This window comes from Centropristis striata, chromosome 20, assembly GCF_030273125.1.
Source record: "Centropristis striata isolate RG_2023a ecotype Rhode Island chromosome 20, C.striata_1.0, whole genome shotgun sequence".
In the NCBI taxonomy this organism is placed as follows: domain Eukaryota; kingdom Metazoa; phylum Chordata; class Actinopteri; order Perciformes; family Serranidae; genus Centropristis; species Centropristis striata.
Window position 1 is genome coordinate 27376181 of NC_081536.1, and position 22935 is coordinate 27399115.

General features: G+C 39.5%; 2 protein-coding genes across 3 annotated transcripts in view; both read left to right on the plus strand.

Annotated features, from left to right (window-relative positions):
- Positions 1–3236, plus strand: part of ndst2a (N-deacetylase/N-sulfotransferase (heparan glucosaminyl) 2a) — a 39376-nt gene extending 36140 nt beyond the window's left edge. The window contains exon 15 of the mRNA XM_059358969.1: positions 668–3236. Within this exon, the coding sequence (XP_059214952.1) occupies positions 668–793 (126 nt within the window). The 3' untranslated portion in view covers positions 794–3236. The remainder of the gene's footprint in view (positions 1–667) is intronic.
- Positions 3237–10777: 7541 nt separating this feature from the next.
- si:dkey-191g9.7 (uncharacterized) lies at positions 10778–22033 on the plus strand. Of its 2 annotated transcripts, none has more exons than XM_059358827.1 (2): positions 10778–11296; positions 16576–22033. In XM_059358827.1, the coding sequence occupies exon 2, from the start codon at positions 16583–16585 to the stop codon at positions 18146–18148; it is 1566 nt and encodes a 521-aa protein (XP_059214810.1). In that variant the 5' UTR covers positions 10778–11296; positions 16576–16582; the 3' UTR covers positions 18149–22033. The 2 variants fall into 2 exon arrangements, with proteins under 2 accessions (XP_059214810.1, XP_059214809.1); XM_059358826.1 differs by lacking the exon at positions 10778–11296 and adding an exon at positions 14859–14989.
- Positions 22034–22935: the final 902 nt, after the last annotated feature.

The following is a 22935-nucleotide window of genomic DNA, read 5'->3' on the forward strand; positions in this document are numbered from 1 at the left end:
CGGGGCATGCAACAGTCTGTTTGGATCACTTATTACACACACACACACACACACACACACACACGGAGAGATGATGTGGGGGCAGGAGTGATGCAGACAGACAGGCATGTTTCTCTATCATGCCGACATGAAGCGGAGAAGTGAGATGTAAAATGTACACACTTGTTAATCAAATCTGTTGAATTTTTATCTTGAGTGAACAGCTCTGACTTTACTCCCCGAAAGCTTGGTGTTGATGTTTGGTATAACTTTAGATGCAGCTTGGAACATTCGGTGTATCTGAGAGTCTCTAATTGTTTCTTTCAAAAATATTGGAAAAACACCAGATCTATCCTTAAAAACCTCAGCAACCGGTGAGTCAACACTGGAGAGACCCCTCAGTTGAATGCTGCAAAGAAATTAAGATTAACATTAAGATTCCCTTATTAGTCCCACAATGGGGAAATGCAGCCTCTGCATTTATCCCATCCTTTTGACACACCAGTGAACAAACCATGCTTTGAAGCAGTGGAAGCACATTTCTGTGTGGGGAGATCCTCAAGACACTTCAGGTCCTGTCAGTCCTGGGATTGGATTGCACATTTATCATCTTTATGTTGAACCAAATTATTTCTGATCTCTAACTTTCCCAATTTGTGTGTGTTTGTTTCTATGTGCGTCGATGCAGTCGCGTGCCTTTCTGGCTGAGTACTACCGTGAGCTCAACATGGAGCTGCTGCGTCTGCTGAATCGGTTGGGCCAACCGCTGCCATCCTGGCTCCGCCAAGAACTCCAGAGCACGAGCTGGAGCTGAGGCCACAAGGTCACACACACACACACATGGACGAACACACAGAAAGCTGGGACTGGAGTCTGTGGAACGAGCCAACACTTGGCTCTGGATTAAACTGGACTAGCTGATCTGGAGTCAACAGCAGCAGCAGCAGCAGCACACACTAAAAGAGCTTCATGGTTTCAGCTGATGTTACTGGTGCTCCTGTTCCACAGATAAAGAAGACAGTTCAACATGAGATCTTTCTTAAAGTGTTGGTCATAACTCTGATTTGTTACCAAGCACATGGGGTTTGCTGTGGATCCAGAGGACTGGGTGACCGGCAGGTCTGAGGCATAAGGAACAGGTCAGACAGCCTTAATGTGAGGAGACGAACCATGCAGATGACTGGATACAGGACAAACAGACACTTGTGTCTCATCTCGCCACAGGAATGATTGTAAAGCATTTCAAAAGCAGTTGTATGTGTTTGGTTCGAGGGGCAAGTGGGAAACAAAACGGCCTTCAGCCTGAAGCAGACAGACAGTAGAGAGAGTCCACATTTATCTGTTACACACACACACACACACACACACACACACACACACACACACACACACACACACACACACACACACACACACACCTACCAACCTGCAGGTCAAGCCAACTGTCGGGGTGCTGCATTCCCTCTTCTACTCACAGGTTCCAGTCTGTTTACTGTGTTTACAGACCTTTTAAAATGAACTGAGCTAATATGATGACAGGTTAATGTAAATATCATGTGTCCAGCCTCTGCCCCGCACATCTGTCGATAAGTAGCTGTAATATTCACTATTCACAGGTAAAGAGAGCCTTGTTTCTGTACTTTCAAGTTTTTTTATTTAAGATCAGTTACATACCAGCTTTTAACCTACATAGCAAAGTTGTTTGGACTGATTTAGGGAGCCCCACAGCAAACTGAGCAAAGGATTTTTAATTTGAGCAATGTGACTTTGAATGAGTTTTTGTATTTCTGGACCAGAACATCATGGTTCAGGTTTCCCTTCAGCTCTTAAGAATGTAAGCTGATATAATTTGGTACTGAGTGGGGTGGATTTTATTGGCTATCCAGCTTTGAAACCGTGTTTTGTTCTTTGATTTCATGGCTCTCACTGGAGGCTTCACACACTGAGGCTCATGGGTAGTGTAGTACGAAGAGCTGAGGGGACAGCAGAGGTGAAATAAGGAATTTGCCAAGAGACTTGTGTCTTTTTAATGATGAGGAACATTATTATTAAATGTAAATGGTCCAGTGCAAATTTACAAATTCCATTTGTCATACAAACATAGGTTACTCTAAAGGGGTATTCCAGTGATTTTTTCATTATATATATTATATAAACTTGAGTCACAAGAGACAGATTTTCAAAAATGGTCAAAGTTTAAGCATTAGGGACAGAGAAAAATTCAAATAGTCCTCCAGTCTGCTAAATAACCCAATCTGTGAAACGGCACATCTCAGTTCTGGCTGGACAAATAAAAAGAAGACATTTTTCTAGTGTTTTCACTCATGCAGGACTCACCAGGACTTACACATAAAGGAAATCTAGTGAACTTAACCACATTGGACAGTGCCAACAGCAATATTTGGTCTAAAATGTTCTTTTATTTATTGAGTCATCCACCAAAAGTGTTTCCACCATTTTAATAGTGATAAAACGAGCTGCACAGTGATCCTGACATGATGTGATCACGAGGCACACTACAGACTCTTTCAGAAAGCAGGTTTAGCGAAAACTAGGAAATAGTTAACCCTGGATGAAGGAAACTCAGGTTTTTAGATCCAGAAAGGGAGAGAACCTCAGCTCTGGGTCAGTTGCTATGGTAACTCCGAACCCTTTCCTCTTATTAGTTGTAAGACTGTAAGCATGTTGAAGGTTTACTGTCTGTCAGAATTGGTTGGTTGGATTGGATGGTTGGATATTGTTTTTTTTACTCACAACTATCTGATCTTTCTTAGAACATTGAAACATTACACAGCATCAAGTCACCCTAAAATCAGAACAGAACTTCTTCTTTGGCCATTTTTCTGCTTTATTCATAGTGGAAACTAGAGTGAGAGGGGAAGACATGTTGTGTGCCACAGGTTCATCCCAAAAAACTTTTTAGTAACACTGTGGCTCTGTCACTATGTTACAGCAGCTAACAGCTAAAAGGTTCATTGCTCATATTGTGTAATCTCAGTGATATGAAGCTGGAAACACATAGGACCAGTGAATAATTCTCTCTTACGGTGTGATTGGTCACACTGATGGAACAGAATTCCTTTATTTTGGAAGATGTATGTTATTATTTCTGTGGTACAGCTGCAGATTATAGTGAGTTTTTAAAATATGCTGCTTATAGTCTGAACGTGTTCTAACAGTATTGCAGTGTGCTTAAATTAATTGCATTTTTTGAAGCAGCTGAAATAAAGCTTTTAACCTACAAATCAGCAAAGAAACGACTGGAGCAGATTGCAAGCTTACACACATACCTCTTTGGATCAATATATTTATTTTTTCATCTTCAGTCGTGGGTCCCTGTGATTTGTCCCTTCAGATTAAAGCTAAACAAATATATTGAAAATGCAATGTGGGCGACGGCCTACTACACCGTCAGATTCCAGCCATCATCATCCATCAAATGTTGTCCATTAAGTCTGGACAACAGTGAATAAAATGTTTTTGTGTACAGACGTCTTTACACTTTCCCCACGCTGACTCAGGTTCTGTTTGTTAAAAGATACATGTGCACATTACTCCTTTTACATGCATTAATAGCTCTCCATCCACTGGATTAAAATGGAGGCTCTGCTGTTTATTTACCTGTTGCCATGGTGACTCATATCAGCTGTTCTGGGACTGAAAAGTTCAGGGACAGACTCTGAAACAGGACCCTGGAGCAGACTGATTATAAAGCTTGTGTTGGACTGTGAGGGAGGGGGGATAAGCACCTTCGTCAGTCAGAGAAAGGAAACGGACCATCACATTTAAAATATTGTCTGAAAAAAACAGAATGATAAACACGCATCACCACACACATATACACTTGTCTCCATCTACGGTAACACATGAATGTCAGAGGACGAGACAACAGACTGGAGCTGGTATGGAGACAAATCAGAAGCTGCTGTCTTGATGTTTTCTGTTTGTTTTGTATAAATGTCAAAAGGCCAACACTGTATCATCGCTAATAAACACAGAGAGGTTGGACATGATGGCTGATGCCTTTTTCTTTGCATCACTTACCCTATGTATGTGCCAATTGAGCTATTCAGCTCTGGTCCCACAGTTTGTTGTTGGCTGACTCGTACTCCAGAGGCTGTAGTGGTCTCTGCCACTTTAGCAAATGCTAATGCCACACACAGTTTTTCTCCTTCTGTATGATTGTATTTGAATTCATGCATACTGGGATCCCTAAACAGTCTGGAATTGCATAAATTGGGTATGATTGGAAAGTTGAAACTCTTGTGGATTCCATGAGCCCAATTTAATGCATGTGTGATGATGTTTGTCTCTGTGGTCGCCATTTCATTGCAGTGAGAGCATTTCTTTTTCTTTTTTTTTTCTCAAAATATCATTGTCAATTTTCAAAGTAACAAATAACGTACATACACAAATAATAATAATGATAATAATAAAAAGTAAATAAATTAAAAACTTGACAAACTATATGTCAAAACAAAGAACACAATAATGTCGGAGTTGAATGTCCACTTACAATAGGTACTCTTCAAGAACACAATAATAATAGTAAAAATGTAAAGTCACATAAAAAAAGAAAGAAAGAAGAAACGAGACAAAAAATAAATAAATAAAAACTTGACACACACCATAACATACAAAAAACAAACTAGAAAATTTCTAAAGAAATTTTGATTGTGTGCTTGCCTCTGGACTGTCATTCTTGTGACTCAAATCAACAGTTAAAGAGGGACTCTGTCCTGAGTTCACAGACACCTCATCCAAGTCTGTAGGACAAACGGTTCACAAGTTAGTAAAAGGGGGCGAGGCTTCAATCAGCAGTTAATACTTGGTGGCATGGAGGAGATCAGCCTACAGCACCATGTTGCTCTGATATCGTCCTTCAGGTCATCTGGTGTCTCTCACTTTCCTCTTGACAACAGCCCATAGACTCCTATGGGGTGGAGGTCAGCCCAGTGTGCTGGCCAGTCCAGCCCAGTAACACCATGGTCATTGAAGCAGCTTTTGGTACCTTTGCCAGTGTGGGCAGGTGCCAAGTCCTGCTGGAAAATGAAAGCAGCATCTCCAAAGAGCTTGTAGAAGCATGAAGAGCTCTAAATGTCCTGCTAGATGGCTGCTATGTTGACTGTGGACAGAAAACACATTGGACCAACACCAGCAGAGGACATGGACCCAAACCACTACTGACCCAGGACCATCATATTCAACTTCTGATCAATATTCTAATTTTCTGAGACACTGAGTTTTGGGTTTTCATTATCTCTAAGCCAGAATCATCAAAATTACAAGAAAAACAGGCTTGAAATATTTCACTCTATGTGTAATGAATCTATATCATGTATGAGTTTCACTTTCTGAAATGACTGACAAAAATATTTAACTTTTTCATGATATTTTAATTTCTTTAGCTGTACCTGTACACAAACAACTTCAGCTGTGGTACTCATTGGCTGCTGGTTTAAACTACAGAAGACAACAACAAACGTCATTTCCACTGCTGCTGGTTCTGTCCTTCAGGTAAACATGACTGAACAGCTCCCCCTTGTGGACAGTCTGCAGCTAGCCACACATAAGCATGTGGTTGGTTTGTGAGATTCTGAGGGTCGCACCAGTCCCTTCCATGAGGTATTTCCCTCCTATAAATACAGTTGAAGCCAGAAGTTTACATACACTATATAAAAAGACACATATGCTTTTTTTCTCACTGTAGACATGAAATCAGACAATCACTTTTCCTGTTTTAGGTCCGTTAGGGTTACAAAAATGATTTCTATTTGCTAAATGCCAGAATAATGAGAGAAGACTATTTTTTATTACTTTCTTCAAAGTCAGAAGTTTACATACACTAACATTATTATGCTTCAAAACAATTTGGGAAAGCCCAGATGACGCTGTCATGTCTTTGGAAACTTCTGATAGGTATATAGAATAGCCATAGAATAGAATAGAATAGAATAGCCTTTATTTTCATTGTATATATACACAACGAAATTGGAGTGCAACTCCCATTGGTGCAAAATAAGAAACTCAAAATATATATACATACACGGAAAAAAAAAAAGAAGATAAAAATAGAATAAATAAATAAATAAAATAAAACAAAAAAATATATATTGACAACATTTGAGTTAATTGGAGACACACCTGTGGATGTATTTTAAGGCACACCTGAAACATGCTACTTCTTTGTGTAACATCATGGGAAAGTCAAAAGAAATTAACCAAGATATCAGGAAGAGAATTGTGGACTTGCACAAGTCTGGTTCATCCGTGGGTGCAATTTCCAGATGCCTGAAGGTGCCACATTCATCTGTTCAAATAATTATAGCCAAGTATAAACACCATGGGAATATCCAGCCATCATACTGCTGCAGGAAGGAGACGGACTCTGTGTCCCAGAGATGAACGTGCTTTGGTCCAAAATGTGCATATCAACCCAAGAACAAAAGCAAAAGACCTTGTGAAGATGCTGGCTGAAGCTGGTAAGAGTGTGTCATTATCCACAGTGAAACGAGTCCTGAGACATGGACTGAAAGGCTACTCTGCCAGGAAGAAGCCATTACTCCAAAAGAAACATAAAACAGCCAGATAACAGTTTTGTCAGACCACAGGAAATTTCTCCAAAAATTAAGGTCTTTGTCCCTGTGTGCATTTGCAAACTGTAATCTGGCTGTTTTATGTTTCTTTTGGATGATAATGACAGTGAGAAAAAAAGCATATGTGTCTTTTTATATATTGTATGTAAACTTCTGGTTTCAACTGTACATACATACAGAGACAGTGAACAGATATGAATGAAGAATTCCATGATCTTTGTTGGATGACACTGTGTTATAGTGTTGATGCATCATGTTGTACTGACTGGGACATTATGAAAGAAGCAATTTGTGGTTTAACACTCAAAACAACTACGCACATGCACTACAAACACACACACACACACACACACACACACACACACACACACACACACACACACACACACATATACTTTAATCCTTTGAACACACATGGATTGCAAACAAATAAAATTGTAAAGAAACACACAGCTCCCAGAAAATCTTAGCCTTAATCTGTGCACAGCTGTCTGTCCACAGCTGTGATGCAGAAACACATAATCTACAGCCTCTCTTCTAGTTTCATATAATGCCAGTATGTAGCTTAAACACTGAGTCTGCTGGGCACTCGCCTCCAAGTCAAAGGACACTATACTGCCCTACAAAGCCTAACTGCAGTAACTACAGTTTGGGTCAAAATTGAGTTATAACTAAAAATGAACTCCTTGACGTCTGTTTTATCTTGTGACAAAGTTTTAGATTTTAATTTTGGTTTATTTCAGAGAAATAAATATATAAAAATTGCAGTAACTACAAAATCCAACTCAAAACCAAAACAGTAATTGCACCTACCATGGTCTGGTTTGGATATATAGCCTAAATTAAACATGAAAATAATAGAAATTAAAGTAATTAAAGTTTATTTGAAAGGGGAATTATTATCTTAATAGTGATAAAGTAAAAAAGTGAAATAAAATTATATTAAGACTAAAATATAACATTACTTTATAATATTAAGTCTAAAATACGCACATCTTTGAATAGAGTTGTTAAACACTTTTAAATACACTTATAACAAAATACATTTGAAAATGTTTATTCACTGAAAACAAAATGCAAAAGCTGAAAGAAGACAACAACATTGTAGTTACTGCACTCTGTACTATGCTTTTGAATTACTATTAGAATATTTTACAGCAATGCAAAACCAGAGTGCAGTAACTACATTTTTGGGGTCAAAGGTTAAATAAATGATCATGATTTTTGAGCATAAAAATTACATCATCAATACATGTAGAAATAAGTGTCATATCACTGACCTACATATAACCAATTTGACTTGCCAGATAGAAAATGTTAGTTTTTCTCAGTTTTACCTTTTGCGTATACTGCAGTTAGACAGCACCATGAGGTACATAATTGTGAGGTTTTTGGATTCCAGTGTGAAACAGTCGGTGCTGTGGAAAGCATAGAAGCAATGCTATATCCCAAGGGTTCTCAAGGTGTTGATAGCTGAGTGCCAATTTAGGAAACCAACATTGAACTGAGAAAAAAAACAGTTTAATAATATTTTTAATAATCACTTTTATAATGACCAGGTTGCATCTCTACAGTTTACATTTATCAGTCTGCTCCCAGTAATGTGCATCAACACATTTTAATTAATAAATTTGGCCAAAACTTTATCAAAACATTTTTTAAACAACTGACTGCTGTGCAGTGTAGCCTCTTAGTTGTTCAAGCTTACTGGTGCGCTTCTTGCTGGTTGATTTGACGTAGATTTTATGATTGGTATCATAATGGTGTAGAGTTGAATACAATTATTATTGAAGATGACAAATGGGAAGATGTGTGTGAAGTTGGACATAAACTAACTAACAGCCCAACATGGAAAGAATTCAGCCGGAAATTCAGAACTCCTTTTATGAAATGAAAATATTATGAAGTAAAACCAACCTATGCTGGAGGAAATGTAATCAAATAGGAGACCAAAGTCATATTTTTTTGTTTTGTAGGTTTAATACCAGAAAGAATGGTGGACAAAAGAAAGCCGCACCTGCTACGTATTTTTCTATTGGTGGAAAATAAAATGAAAACTACTTCCTGGCTCAAACCACTACCTCCCACCCTCCATAAATGGTGAGAGAGGCTAAAGAAAGTGTACTTGATGGAGAAACTAACAGCAAAACTTCATGATGGATCCATTCCTGACACTATGGGCCTGTTACGGCTCACTTTAGATTGCCGATAAGATAAGTGACTGCTTTATTATGGTGAGTGAAAGCTTTTATTTTATTTATTCAGCTATTATCTTTAACTGATTTCTAATGAAAACGGGGTACATATATATTTACAGACAGATACATGTTCTTCAGGCTTTTCTCTTCACAAAAAATTATTCTTTTTTTTAGGTTTTACTAATTGTACAAGACAAAAAAGATACATGTTCTTAAAATAAGCACATAAAGCTATGGTCAGTAGGTAAATTATACTCAAAACAAGATAATTCAGATACTATTGCTAGATATAAGAAGAAAATACTTGGTCAGCTTCATGCTTTTTGCAGTGTGGGTCACATGTTCCATGCACCGTCCAATCATGTATGATGACTGCTCTGTCAACAGATAGTCCATATAACCATCTGGAGCTCATTCAGTCTGCCACCACCTCACACACTGATCCTCTAATAACATTTACATGTTCTTTAGAGGTTAATTCTTTGCTGAGATAAAGTGCACAATGCTGCATAGAACGGTCATCCTTGAAGTGAAAATCCCTATCTGACAGGACCGATATAGTCACAAAATATAAAGTGAAGGAACTGGACGTTGCTACAGATCAAATCACAAAGCCTCACCACCCACCTCTCCTCTACACTTTGATTATCAAATGTGTGTAGGAGGCAGGAGCAGAGAACTACTTCATTACTCTGGAAAGCTGCTCTTGTGTGGTGTAGCTCAGAGTGGTGCCTCCACACTTTTTTGACTGGGGTGGTGTAAATGGACACGGATGCAATAGCAGCATGCAGTACCCACACACACACACACACACACACAATTTCACCATCACAACTAAATGCTCGGCCCTAACCCTAACATAAACCTACTAGTAAACTTAACCCTCAAACAAAATCTGAAATCTCAAAAGAGCCTTTAAAGAAGTGAGGAAATGTCCTCACTTTGCAAAAAATGTCCTCACTCTGTTGGTTAAAAACGTGTTCCGGTCCTCACTATGTAGGAAGTACAAGAACACACACACGCACGCACGCACGCACGCACGCACGCACGCACGCATGCACGCACACACACACACACACACACACACACACACACACACACACACACAAACACACACACACACACACACACACACACAGAATAGCATTAATTTACAATTTCTGTATCCATTACTCATATCTAATATCTAACTTAATTTCTAACACAGTAACACAAGTGGCACCATAAATTGCAATATAAAGCTTCCATAAGAATCTCCCCTCCCTCTCTGCTGCTGGTAATATTTCACCAGAAGTCATTAAACAAACAACATTTCTTGAAAGAGAGATCAGATCCACCCTCTCTCAAACTGCTGGATGTAGAGATTTAACATTGAAAAAACATTTAAATGAATGGGAAGTGAATTTCAGTCTTAAAGCTCCAAAAGACAAGCTTGCTTTAGGATCGATTTGCATGACTGACAAGTGTAGCAGCCAATCACAGTCTATTTGATCCCAGCTCAGCTCCACCCAGCCTTCCTCCCTAAACAAAGATGTTCCTGCTCCGGCGAAGCAGCTGGTGGTAAACATAACGCGCCATCAACAACCTGTGAGTGACACCACAGAAACTACGTCCACGTCCTCTACGCTGTGTGCTTGTGTTAGATTTTTTGTTACCATGCCATCATGACGGTCATTTGTGTGCTCAATGTTTTCTGACACAAATGGGAACAAAAAGCAATGAGTTGATGTGACGCAAACATGAGCAGTACCCGACTGATTTGTTTTGGCTGTCTGTTGTCTCATTACTGACTGAAAAAAAATGTACAGGTCCATTGAGAATTGCAGTTTCCATAGCAACAGGGATAGTGATGGAGAATGGGTTGGTATTGGTGGGAGGGATGTTCAGCGAGAGAACACTAGCGAGTGTAGAAACTAAAGTGGTCAGACTGAAACTGACATGGATGAAGTGTATACATGGATGAAGATAAAAAGGAGTGGAGAACAGAGAAAAAGAAAGAGAAACAGGTGTTTGACTTTATTTACTCTCCTGTACTCTCACACATTCATTCATGCATCAGTCATGCTCCGGTCTTTCCAGGTGGAGGGACAATGACGCTGCCTGCCTGACAATCTCTTCTCATTATCATTTCCCCACCCCCTCCATCCGTCTCCCTCTACAGCTGGATAAGCCAACCACTAACCAGCTTGACTCTCTCTAACAGAAGAGGGATTTGAAGATTGCATCCTCACATTTGTAATCAGATGTAGGAGAGGATTATCTCGAGGTCTCCTCCATCTTGTTCGCAGCCAGGGTCTGCTGAGACAAAGGAGGAAGAAAAAAGAGGACTGTGGGGAGAGAACAGAGAGGGATCACATGCTGTCAGTGAATGGAGCGTAGTTAAAGATAGAGAGAGGGAGAGGTCACCTGTAGATGTGAGGAGGGGGAGGAGGAGGAGGATGAAGGCTTTCTAAAGAACTGCAGTCTTCACACATCCAAAAGGGAAAGGAAAGAGGCTCAGCAGCAAGTATTTCACTGTGAAAGGTAAGCTGAGGGATGAAAATGTTTAAATCCTTTTTCTCACCTGAAATATACTATTCGTGTGTGTGTGTGTGTGTGTGTGTGTGTGTGTGTGTGTGTGTGTGTGCAACTCTCATTGCATGTGTTTGTACAAGCATCCTATATGTCTGTTTTGTGTTAATGGGTTTTAATCTGATCACGATAATGGAATGCAGAAGGGTGTGATGTAGAAGTCTTTAGTGCTGGTTCAAGGGGCGTTCAGATGCTGCATGCTGTTTCATGAATGAGTCACTACCTGTAAATGTCCGATAAGTTATCTATGTGTGCCAGGATTTGGTAAATGTAGATCACTATAGCATAGTTTTAGCTTTTTACTTCTGTTGGCTGTGTTAACGCTTCAAAGAGCATAAAGTGGTGTTCATTTGTGAAGATTATCCTGCTGAACAAAACTGTAAGCACCAGAAGCGTGGGTTTGCCACAGAGCTTATTTTCTTCAACCTCAGCTGAAAGTCTTTGGACTGTGGGAGGAAGCTGGAGCACCCGGAGAGAACACACAAACTCCACACATAAGAGACGCAAGCCAGATTCAAACCTGCGAAAATGCTAGCCACTACACCACTTTGTCAGCCTGGCTAACGCCAGACTAAATCACAAATGAGATTTAGTCTGGAAACCAGCCATTCATTTCTCCGTAGAGGAGGCGTGGTTTACGATCCTCCAGAGCCGTTTATTGGGCGCTACGAATGTCTATCATAAGCGTCTGTACGTAGCTCTTAGCCAATCGTATCAGTTATACCAGATGACGTATGAAGAGACAGAAATTCGAGGAAGTATCGAGCATGAACATGACTGATGTTTACATAGCCAGACTAGCCCATCTCTACTTTGAGACTAAAATGCTAAAATTCTGCTTCTGCTTCCACGCCTTATCATTCAGCCACAGACATCCACTGATTTTATGGCCAATAGACGAGCTGCTGCAGGTCTCTGGGCGGCTCCGCTGTCCCACGGCTCGTAGCGAGATCACCGGCGTTACAGCAGTGAGCGGTAGCGGGGCTAGTTGGTAGATTAGGCTTTGGTCAAATCCTGTCAGAAGCAAGGCTAAAACATCCTTTTTGGTGGTGAAACAGGAGTTCAAAGTCAAACGTTGTTCTTCTTTTAAAATAAACTTTGGTTCTAAACTATCTAGAACACCGTCTACAGCTAGATCCAAAGAGAGTTTTGCGTCTGCTGCAGCCATGTTGGATCCGTAAGAAAACTACAAAACTACAAGCTTCCGTCTGTCCAATAGTAAGCGTCATCGTCTTGCCGTCCCTCCCCGTTCTGTGATTGGATCCCTAAAACAGGGCTAAGACACTGCCAAGTTTCCAGACTGTTTGCAGGTTCTAAATTAAATTGAGCGTGCAAGGCAGTATGGCTATACCCAGACTACCACTTTGTAGCCCTGTGATCTGATCCCAAGTACATACAAACACAATGTGCCTAACCTAATAGCACACAAACAATTATAATTGTTCATGTCTTCATTGAACACATTAAAAATTCCCAGTGCTGCTGGAAAAAGTAAGTGAGCCCTTTGGCTAATTACTCCATCCAAAGATAACTGAAGTCAGGAGTTAGCAAACCTGGACTCCAATCAATGGAATAAGATTTGAGTGATATGTACTTTGACTTATAAAGACTTAAAAACACTCACTTGCTATTCACAAGAAGCATTTTCATATGTGAACCATGCCTCGAAAGATCGATCTCTGAAGACCTACAATCAAGAATTGTTTATTTGCACAAGGATGACATAGTAGAAGAGATGACAAAGTAATCTTAAAGACTTTAGTTATACACCAGTCACAGTTAGACACTCCACAATGCAACTGGGAAAATGCTTTGTGTATTGCTGAAACTAAATTTAAATTGTTCGGGAAGAACACCCGCATACCACAATGAGAACATCACCCCAACAGTGAAGTATGATGGAGGAGCATCATGACTTTTGCTGCCTCAGGGCCTGGACTGCTTGCTATCATTGAGGGGAAAATTAATACCCAATTTATCAAGGAATCCTACAGGATAATGTTAGGTTGGCTGTCCCACAGCTTCATTTATCAAACGGACGTAGTAACGAGCGCAGATCTGAGCGTATGTTTTGTCTTACAACAGGGTCCATGTGTGATTCAGCAAACGTTCGTATCCTGCAAATCACAGTAAGAATGATTGGACGTTTATAAATGTGGCGGCTGAAAACAAGCATCATTTGAATGTCACACCCTAATGGGTCTAGAGGCCTCGCCCATAGAGATTACGAAACTGAAAGATGCAAAAGAGGATTTTTTTCCTTTTCTTTTAAGTCAGCTTTATTAGCAAAGTCCACCGTTACAAGTAACAGGAGGAAATAAACATATTACAGAAATACACAGAGATGGACGTTCATGAAACAAGTTCAATGAATATTTTACATTTAGAGCACAGACTTAAAGTTTTCACAGCTTTTTGGTTGCAGCCAAGAGATAAAAATGTTTTAAAGTAAGTTTTAATTCCAAAAGAAGAGGAATGTCTCAGAGTCAGAAAGTGAAACGCTGACGTCCATCAGCTGCAACACAACAAACTGGTTTTGTTTGGCAGCATAAAAAGTGAAGAGGAAGGAAATCAGTGGTGCTGTCAGCAGAGTAGCAGTGGACCATTAAACTCCTGGTGAGGCTGGAATATTTCGTTTATACATTGTGATATATAAAGCCTAATAGCCTATATAATATCCAAATATTATTATTATTATTATTATTATTATGGAGAGATAATATTCACTTCAATCGCTGCTTATAAATGTTTCTATTGGATCATAACCGCTGGCAAAGGAGACGCTCTAGAAATGATCGTACGCCCACTTTACGCTCACTTTCTGTCGTACGCTCATTTGATAAATGAGGGCCAATGACCCTAGAAAAAGAATTACAGAATCTACTACAGAATGGCTTCAAAAAAAGAAAATCTTACTTTTGGAGTGGCCCAGTCTAAGCCCAAACCTCAATTTAATAGAGATGCTGCGATATGACTTCAAGAGAGCCTTTCACACTAGACATCCTTAGAATGTGGCTGAACTGAAACAGTTCCGTAAGGAAAAATGGTCCAGAATTCCCCCTAAACACTGTGCAGGTCTGATCAGCAGCTGCTGAAAGTGCATTGTTGAGGTTATTGCTGCCAAAGGAGGTTGGACCATTTATGAAATCCAAGGGCTCACTTACTTTTTTTGAGTGTTTTATGATAATGTTAAATTTTCCTTTAGATGTATTTGAAAGCCAGCTGTTCTAGCCACTCCATTTCCTCCAGTGTGTGGACTGAAATGGATGAATGAGTTTAATCTATTTATTTTGTTTTGTTGTCCATGAAGTAGTGAGTCACAATCATCATTTTGATTGGGTTTTGGTTTGGTGCCTGAAATAAGGTTTGTGGTTAACACAAGGTTAAGAGATGTTTGCTTTTTGTTGTACGACATAAAACATGTAAGTAATTACCCCCACTTGTATATTTTTAAGTTTTTATGGGTCCTTAAAAAGGCGGCTAGAGGCTAGTCCTGTTTTTCAGTGCTCTTACAAAATCTTGTAGATTTTAAATTATGTTCATAAAAAATGTATTTGGCTACGGATTCACAAGTTTGTCCAAACTGCTGGATAGCTTATGACTGTCAAACATGCGGTAGTGATGTAGAAGTCATGCAACCATGGTGTAAGTCACTATAGCATAGCGTTAGCTTTTTACTTCTGTTAGCTGCGTTAGCGCTTCAAACATCATTAAAGTGGTGTTCATTTGTGAAGATTATCCTGCTGAACAAAACTGTAAGCACCAGAAACGTGGGTTTGCCACAGAGCTTATTTTCTTCAATGATCAAAAATCCAATGCAAAACTCCCATAGGCGAATTCTCAACAGACCCCATGGTAATGCTACTTCTGGGTTGGCCAACAAAAATATGTAATTTAAGGCGTATGATAAAAGGTCCAGTCGGAACCCGTTCCTCTTCAAAGTAAGAGTCTTAGGGTTTGAAATGTGTTGGCTATAGGGAAAGCAAGCTAATCTAAATAAATAAATAACTGGAATAATTAGCATAATGAATAATGAACATATTCATGTGAATCATAAGTGACAAAGGCTGACAGATCGTACACTGCTTCTTACACACAGCTGCTTCATCATCTGCGTCTTTTTTTTCTCAAAACTTTATTGAGAAGTTCCAATTACAGTCAGAACATTCATCTTTGGTAGAACAAAACAAAGTCTGGCATCACAGATTGAGAAAATAAATAAATATGAGAAAAAGTGAATGAAGAGCATAAGTCAGTACAGGTGTAAATTAAACAGAATAATAAAAATAATTTAAAAGGAAGGGGAAAAAAAGAAAAAGGCATGACATATTAAATTTCTCCAAATATTTCTTGAATTATGTTAACAGTATGTATTAATTTGTTATTATCAATTATTTTGATACATTCAAGGTAGTTGTTGAATTCAATTTCAAAAACAGGAAAGACAAGTCGACCTTTGGAAAATTTGGCTTTATGTATGTGGAATTTCACCATTAGAACAATCAAATTAATTAAGTGTTGAACTTTCCTGTCTTTATTACTATAATATAAAAGTATATTTATGGCTTTCAAATTAATTTGTAGGTTGGAATGTGAGGTGATGCAAAAAATATAAAAAAAAATATACACACACACACACACACACACACACACACACACACACACACACACACACACACACACATATCAATAACAACAATAATACTAATAATGATAATTACAGGAGAGTGGAGAAAAGTAAGACAAAAAAAAACCCCAACATGATCTCATTTTTATTTTTTCATGTCTCCCTTAATATAAGAAAATGGGAAATGAGACAAACAGAAAATGAAAAAATTGGCATTTTATCACATCCCCCCTTTTGAAATCTCAGATAATGCGCTATTTTCCCTCTAATTAAAAAATGGCAGAGATTTGAAAATGCTTTCATTTCGACCTCTTGCCAGTGTTCTAGTCCAACAAGTTTATTATAAGACATGTATGAGGTGTTTTGGTTGGAAGAGAGATTAACCAATGTAATGCAGACTCTGAAGAGGTTTTAAAAAGTGGCTTGAGTGTGGACAGCTGCTTGTTGCTATTATATAAAAGCTGTTATGTGGTTTGGAGAAGCACATTATAGTAGGAAACACATAGCAAGTGTAGGAAGCATCACTAAACTGCAAAGACACTTACAACCATAAAATGATTGAGGAATGAAATTGATTTTCACACTGTTTTATTTCCCCTTCCAGGTTTTCCATGGCAGAGGCCAGGTGTCCTGTGTCAGAGCGGTACCCACCAGGGGGAGCTGTTCCCTTGGAAACTACCCTTTCTAGTCAGACCCTCTTTGACACCTCCAACCGCTCAACACCGGCAATAACAGCCTCCAGACTGGCTGGAAGATCAGGTAACACCTCCCAGGAGGAGCCGAAGGAGGCCAGTGAGATCTGTAAAGAACATTTTGATACTTCTCCTCCCAGAGAAACTAACTGCAATAACCTGAGGGTCGGCGGAGAACCTGGCGGACAAGAACAAAGCAAATGTGAACACTGTGCTCCCCCCAAGGCTTCAAACAACCCCCACAGTCTGGCTGAGACGCATACACCCTCACATCACAAAGAGCCCGGTGTGAATGCAATCAGTGGTAGCTGTCAGGCTGACATGACAGTGCCGAGCATAAAGCCAGCCTCACTACCTGTTCACAGGAGTCACTCAGACGCTCTAGTTAAACAAGCAGTGGCCCCCCAGGCTCAAAGCAGCGAGACTTGTGGACTTGTTTACCTTGGCGGAGATAAGAGTGTTCAAGAGGCTGAGAGTTACTCCATGTTAGCCTGTAAGCAGCCCATGCAGCTGCAGCAGTGCAACATAATTACCACTATTTGCAGAGGGCCAGCCAGTGGGGAAGGTGGCGTCCAGCAGCCTCAGAGCAGGTGTGTCTGTGTCTTGTCCCCCAAGGTAACAGCCAAAATGGAGGGTGTTGAAGAAAAGGGCCACATCCTCCCTAAATGCGACAAGGCACTCTGCTATGGCTCTTACAACCATCATGTAAATTTCGAGGACACATTTGCTGCTTACTGCCATCCCCAACCTATCCCGGCCCCCTCCCAGCTGCTGCCAGGCGGAGAGCCAAACTGTGACCTCCAGCGTGCAGCAGCACCTCCTTCAGCGACGAGCCACCTCTCCCTGCCTCGCCTCATCTCCTCTGTCAGTGAGACGGGCCTGGATGCCAAACATCTGTTACGGTGCTGCAACCTGGGCTGCTCTTGGGTCAGCGTACTGCCGCCTGGCGCCGGGCCACAGTCCCAAAAACACTTTGGTGTAGAAGACTACTGCAGCAGTCCCATTGGCCATGTCAGAACCATAACCCGTGACATGGGGACTATGACAGCACACAGGGAACTGAGGGATGTTGGGGTGCAGACAGGACAGACTGTCACACCTCATGTCTTTCCCCAGGTCTGTCTGGCAGAGGACAGCAAGGGTGAGAGCTCCTGCAGCCACACAACAAACACTGACAATGATGGAGGTAAGAAGCAGGGAGGCGCTCCCAAGTCCCCAGTGAAGGAGGTGAAGTGGGATGCTGAGGGAATGACATGGGAGGTCTATGGGGCCTCTGTGGACCCCGAGGAGCTAGGCCTGGCCATCCAGAAACACCTGGAGCTGCAGATCAAGGAGACAGCGATCCATGCAGCCAAGCTGACGCGGCAGAACACCAACACCTCACGGAAGGGCAGCAACAACGACCGTCAGAGAAAGAGGAGCAGATTGATGGGATCCATCCCAACACCGGCCTGCTGCGCTCGCAGCACTGCCGTTGTCGACTAACTGACCAGCTGACTAATGGGCGGGTCAGAACCTGAACACTGTGTTCAGTAACTAGTGAGACTACTATGAACCTCAAATGTCACCCTTCTTATCAGAAGGTCAGTGGAAGTTAGAATAATCTGCATACCAAGATCAATGGAAAAGTTATATATGAAATTCAGACTTGCTATTGAAAAAGGGAAATCCAAAGAAAAAGTGCTGAAAGGGAAACTGATGATGAACTAACAACAGCTTTATATGCTATTATTCGCTTTCTATGGTTCAATATCTTAGCTATTGTAATCCTGACTCCTGCTGTGCACTACCAGTGTTATCATACAGGCGTGTCATCAGATACAACAGTCCTCTAATAAATACTACTCTTGTAAAGCTTACAATGAATGTGTTAAATGTTTGGACTGGAATATAATCTTTTACAATACAGAGACACCTTAACCCTTGACCAGCAGCTGGCCCTAACTCACACTGTCTCACCGTCACCCCCTGCTGCTACTCCTGTGACACACCAATAGAGAATATGTCAGTATTTAGATCAGTATCAGAACTGGTGTGTGTGGTGATATCTGCTAGAAGAACATGAGTGGCACATGTTGGTAGAACAGGATACCACTGGTCATTTTTCAATCCTTAGTCTTTCCTTTAGTGTCACCCTCAGGAAAACCTTTAACTCCACTTCTGGTGAGGCCAACACTATTATTATTGAAAATAATAATTCAGGTGGTGTAAAATAAGTAAATCAAACTGGATTGGTCATTAAGTGTATAAAACACCATATAGTGGTTTGCCTTTCAAATGTATGTGAAAACGTTTGTTTTCACCACTAATTTGAAAGTAAAGGTTTGTAAAACAATCTTGATTTGAGTGTCCAGCACTCAGATTAAAAATTGTTGTAACTGTTAAAACTTTTCAATGGATTATCCAATCAATCAATGACATAGACAGAGGATCATAGGCCTGGTGAACTAGTCAAGTCAAGTCAAATTTATTTATATAGCACATTTCATTCAGTAGGTGTAAACTCAATGTGCTTAAAGTGAAAATCATACATGACAGAAATATACAATTTACATACTCTAAACATTACATTAACATTATATATAGAACAGATACAATAAACCATAAAATAATGTGTCATACATAAAAAAAATATAAAAACATATAATACAGCATAAAAAATAATGGTAGAGTAGGGTAAGAGGTAGTGGTATTATCATTGTTAAAAGAAACAACAATAGTACTGCTTTTAAAAGAGCCTTTTACCCTTTACCCAACTAAAAGCTTGAGAAAAAAGATGTTTTTAGTCTGTTTTTAAAGGAAGACACTGTTGTAACAGACCTGAGTTCATGTGGTAAAGAATTCCAGAGAGTAGGACCATAATGACTGAAGGCACCATGAGCTTTACTGTTTATTTGATGATCTCAAGGATCTGTCTGGCGTGTATTCAGAGAGCATGTCAACAACATAAGAGGGAGCTAGGACATTCATAGCTTTAAAAACAAGAAAAAGTATTTTAAAATGTATTCTTTGCTTTACTGGTAGCCAGTGAAGAGTGATTAAAACAGGACAACTAAAAAAGACATTATTTGATAATCTTAACAACAACACTCAACAATACAGTGACATTTTTATTTATCTTTTAACTGTGCCACAATATGGTGGTGAGTAATTGCGTAGATATTTTCTTAAATAACTCCTTGCACCATAGTTTAATAAGAAAGTGGCTAAAAAATTGACCTATTCCATATATGTGTTGGACTTGGAAATTGCTCTGGTCCAGATTACTTCTCACATTTGCACTTGCACAGACGTCTGCACTTCCACTTTGGCATTGTGAACTTGCACTGAGAGAAGGTTGGCCTATTTGTACAAGTACTTGTACAAGTGCAGTTTACATCCAGTTGGAATACATAATTGGCAGTACATCTCCTCCATGCCCTCCAAACATCATCACTTGGGATGGTGCATACTGGAGACACAGATGTTGTCGTAATTCTTCTGAGTGATTTCCATTGTTCCAAGGCTCTGAATACAACCACAGGAATCTGGATCTCCTTCAAAGCTGAAAAGACAACCGGAATAATTTCTCTGAACACTACTTCCACAAACCTGTGCACAACAACCTGCAAAGCCATGGCTCTCTTTATGCATTTACTCGATCAGACAACACATCTTCCTTAAAGTTCAAGGGTAAGCAGTGCTGTGGCAAGTTGATGTACAAAGTGCCTCATGGAGGAATTTGCAACTATTGTCAACACGATGTTCTCACCATCGCCAAAGCTGAAAGAATGGCAACAAACTTTGTCTGTAGGCTGTACTCCGAAGAGCCAAACAAGGACAATGCTATTCTCGAAGAAGACAGGGGAAGTGGAGAGAATTCACCCAACAAGTGATGCTTTGGATCAACACTTCAAAAGAAGTGTCTTCCAAGCAAGTATCTGAACAACAGGTGGAAGGAAGAGAATGGCAAGCTGCTTCCGTTTTTGGACCAAGCTTCCCCTCACCAAGCATCTATTCAGCCATATAAGTAATTTGTAATTTAATTTATTTCAAGACAGGGACAGCGCACAATAAGACATAACCTTGTTAATGCCAGGTTCTAGCAGATTACTATTTTCCACCTGTAGTTCCTGGGCAGGTTGACACACACACACACACACACACACACACAGTGTGAGTACTTGTACTTGTGACATACGTATACAGATTAGGTTTTCCACTTTCTATCTTTTTTATTTTTATCACCCATCATCGTGATCCTAGGCGATACCTCGTCCTTGGGAGGATCACGTTATTCCCACCGGTTCCTCTCCCTCCCATCAGGCGCCCCGACCGACCAGAGGGAGGCTCTATAGCGACCAGGATCAATGCATGTTTTTGTTAGACATGGAGGTGGGGGCACGCCTCCAACACCCACAGCGTCCTGGTGGGAATCGAACCCAGGACCTTCTAGCTGTGAGGCGGGAGCGCTACCAACTACAAGTTATTGAATTATTAAATTAAATGTATTAAATTAAAGTTATACACAGTGGCACAGTTAAAAGATAAATAAAAATGTCACTGTATTTTTGGGAATGATTGTAGTTAGAGAATTAAAATTCAATTAAATAACTTATTATTTAGCTCACCAGACTTATGATCCTCTGTCTATTTTTGTGGATGGGCACCAATACCGGAAAAAAATATGGCTTCTATGGGAAATATGCTTGAAATACCAGAAAAAATAAATTATAATAGCCATACATACCATATTTTGCTAAGACCGCTGGGGGTCGGGAACCACTGACACCACCTAGAGGCAAATTTTTAATCTCAGTGCTTGACACAAACCAAAATTGTTCTGTAGACCCTTACCTTCAAATCAGTATTGAAAACTAAACATCACTTTGAAATTAAAACGACAAATGACCTGTACACGGCACCCCACTAACATTCCCACTGTGAAACACAAGCATACTGCCAGGTTTTGTTGTTCCTGGGTGAAAATGAATGATTCAGTAACTTTTATTTGAGAAAACATACAACCCCTCAATGAATTAAACAAGTTAAGTTATCAGTTTAAATATATTTATACAGTATATAAACTGTAAGGTATTATAATTTACAGTAATTTAAGACAGACTTCACGCCTTACACTGTAAAAAATGTCTGTACATTTTACGGTGAAAAGCTGCTAAACCATGTATTGTAAGCAGTATTTTTTTTAATACAGTTTTTTTTTTTGAAAAATACTCTACTGTAAAATTCACTGGCACCGTGTTTTAGCAAAAATATACTGTAATATATATATATATATACAAGCCATCATTGTTTGCATTTATTTTGTAAAATTATTTTTTCTAACTGTTAAATGTACTAAACACCATATCTCTAACAAAAATAGACTGTAATATTAGACAGTAATAGACAGTAATATTTAATGCTAAAATATTTAATTTATGCTTCATTTATAAAGTATTTTCTTGTCAATTTTATGACAAAACAGTGATGCTTTTGATGGAAAAACTTTTTATTTATACGGTAAAAATTGGAAAAAGAATTGCAATCTTAAACGTGAAATCAACAGTGCCAATATATTTTTACCATAATATTTAAAAAAGTCCCATATTTATGACGGTAAACTTCTGGCAACCACAACTGCCGGTTTTTAACCGTAAAAACAACAGGTTTTTTTTTTTACAGTGTAGCTCCACTATTCATATTTTCCTATATGGTTGCCTTACTGTTTTCCATGAACATATGACATTCTGAGATATCTCTTGACGTTTTGGGCAGTCTTTTACCATCTCCCCCCTGTGAGAAGACCAATATTAGTTGCATCTCTTTAAGTCCAGTACAGATACAGATTGGTGTAGGAAGTGTTCAGCCTAGCTTAGCATAAAAACACTGGAAACACAGTGTGAGCCTAATTCCATCAAAAGAGAAACAATATGCCTGAATGAGATGGCTATTGTGTCAAGTGATGTATAAATCCTGGTCAGTAGACTAGAGCTGCAACAATTATTCGATTAATCGAATAATAATTGATTATTAAATTAATCTTCAACTATTTTAATAATCAACAGTTTTTTTTAAAGACAACAAGTCTAAATTCTCTGATTCCAGCTTCTTCAATGTGAATATTTCTGGTTTCTTTGTTCCTTAATGACAATAAACTGAATATCTCTTTGGTTTGTGGACAAAACAAGAGATTTGAGGACGTCATCTTGTGGTTTGGGAAACACTGATTGATATTTTTCAACATTTTATTGACCAAACAACTGATCGATTAATCGTTTAAATAATCGACA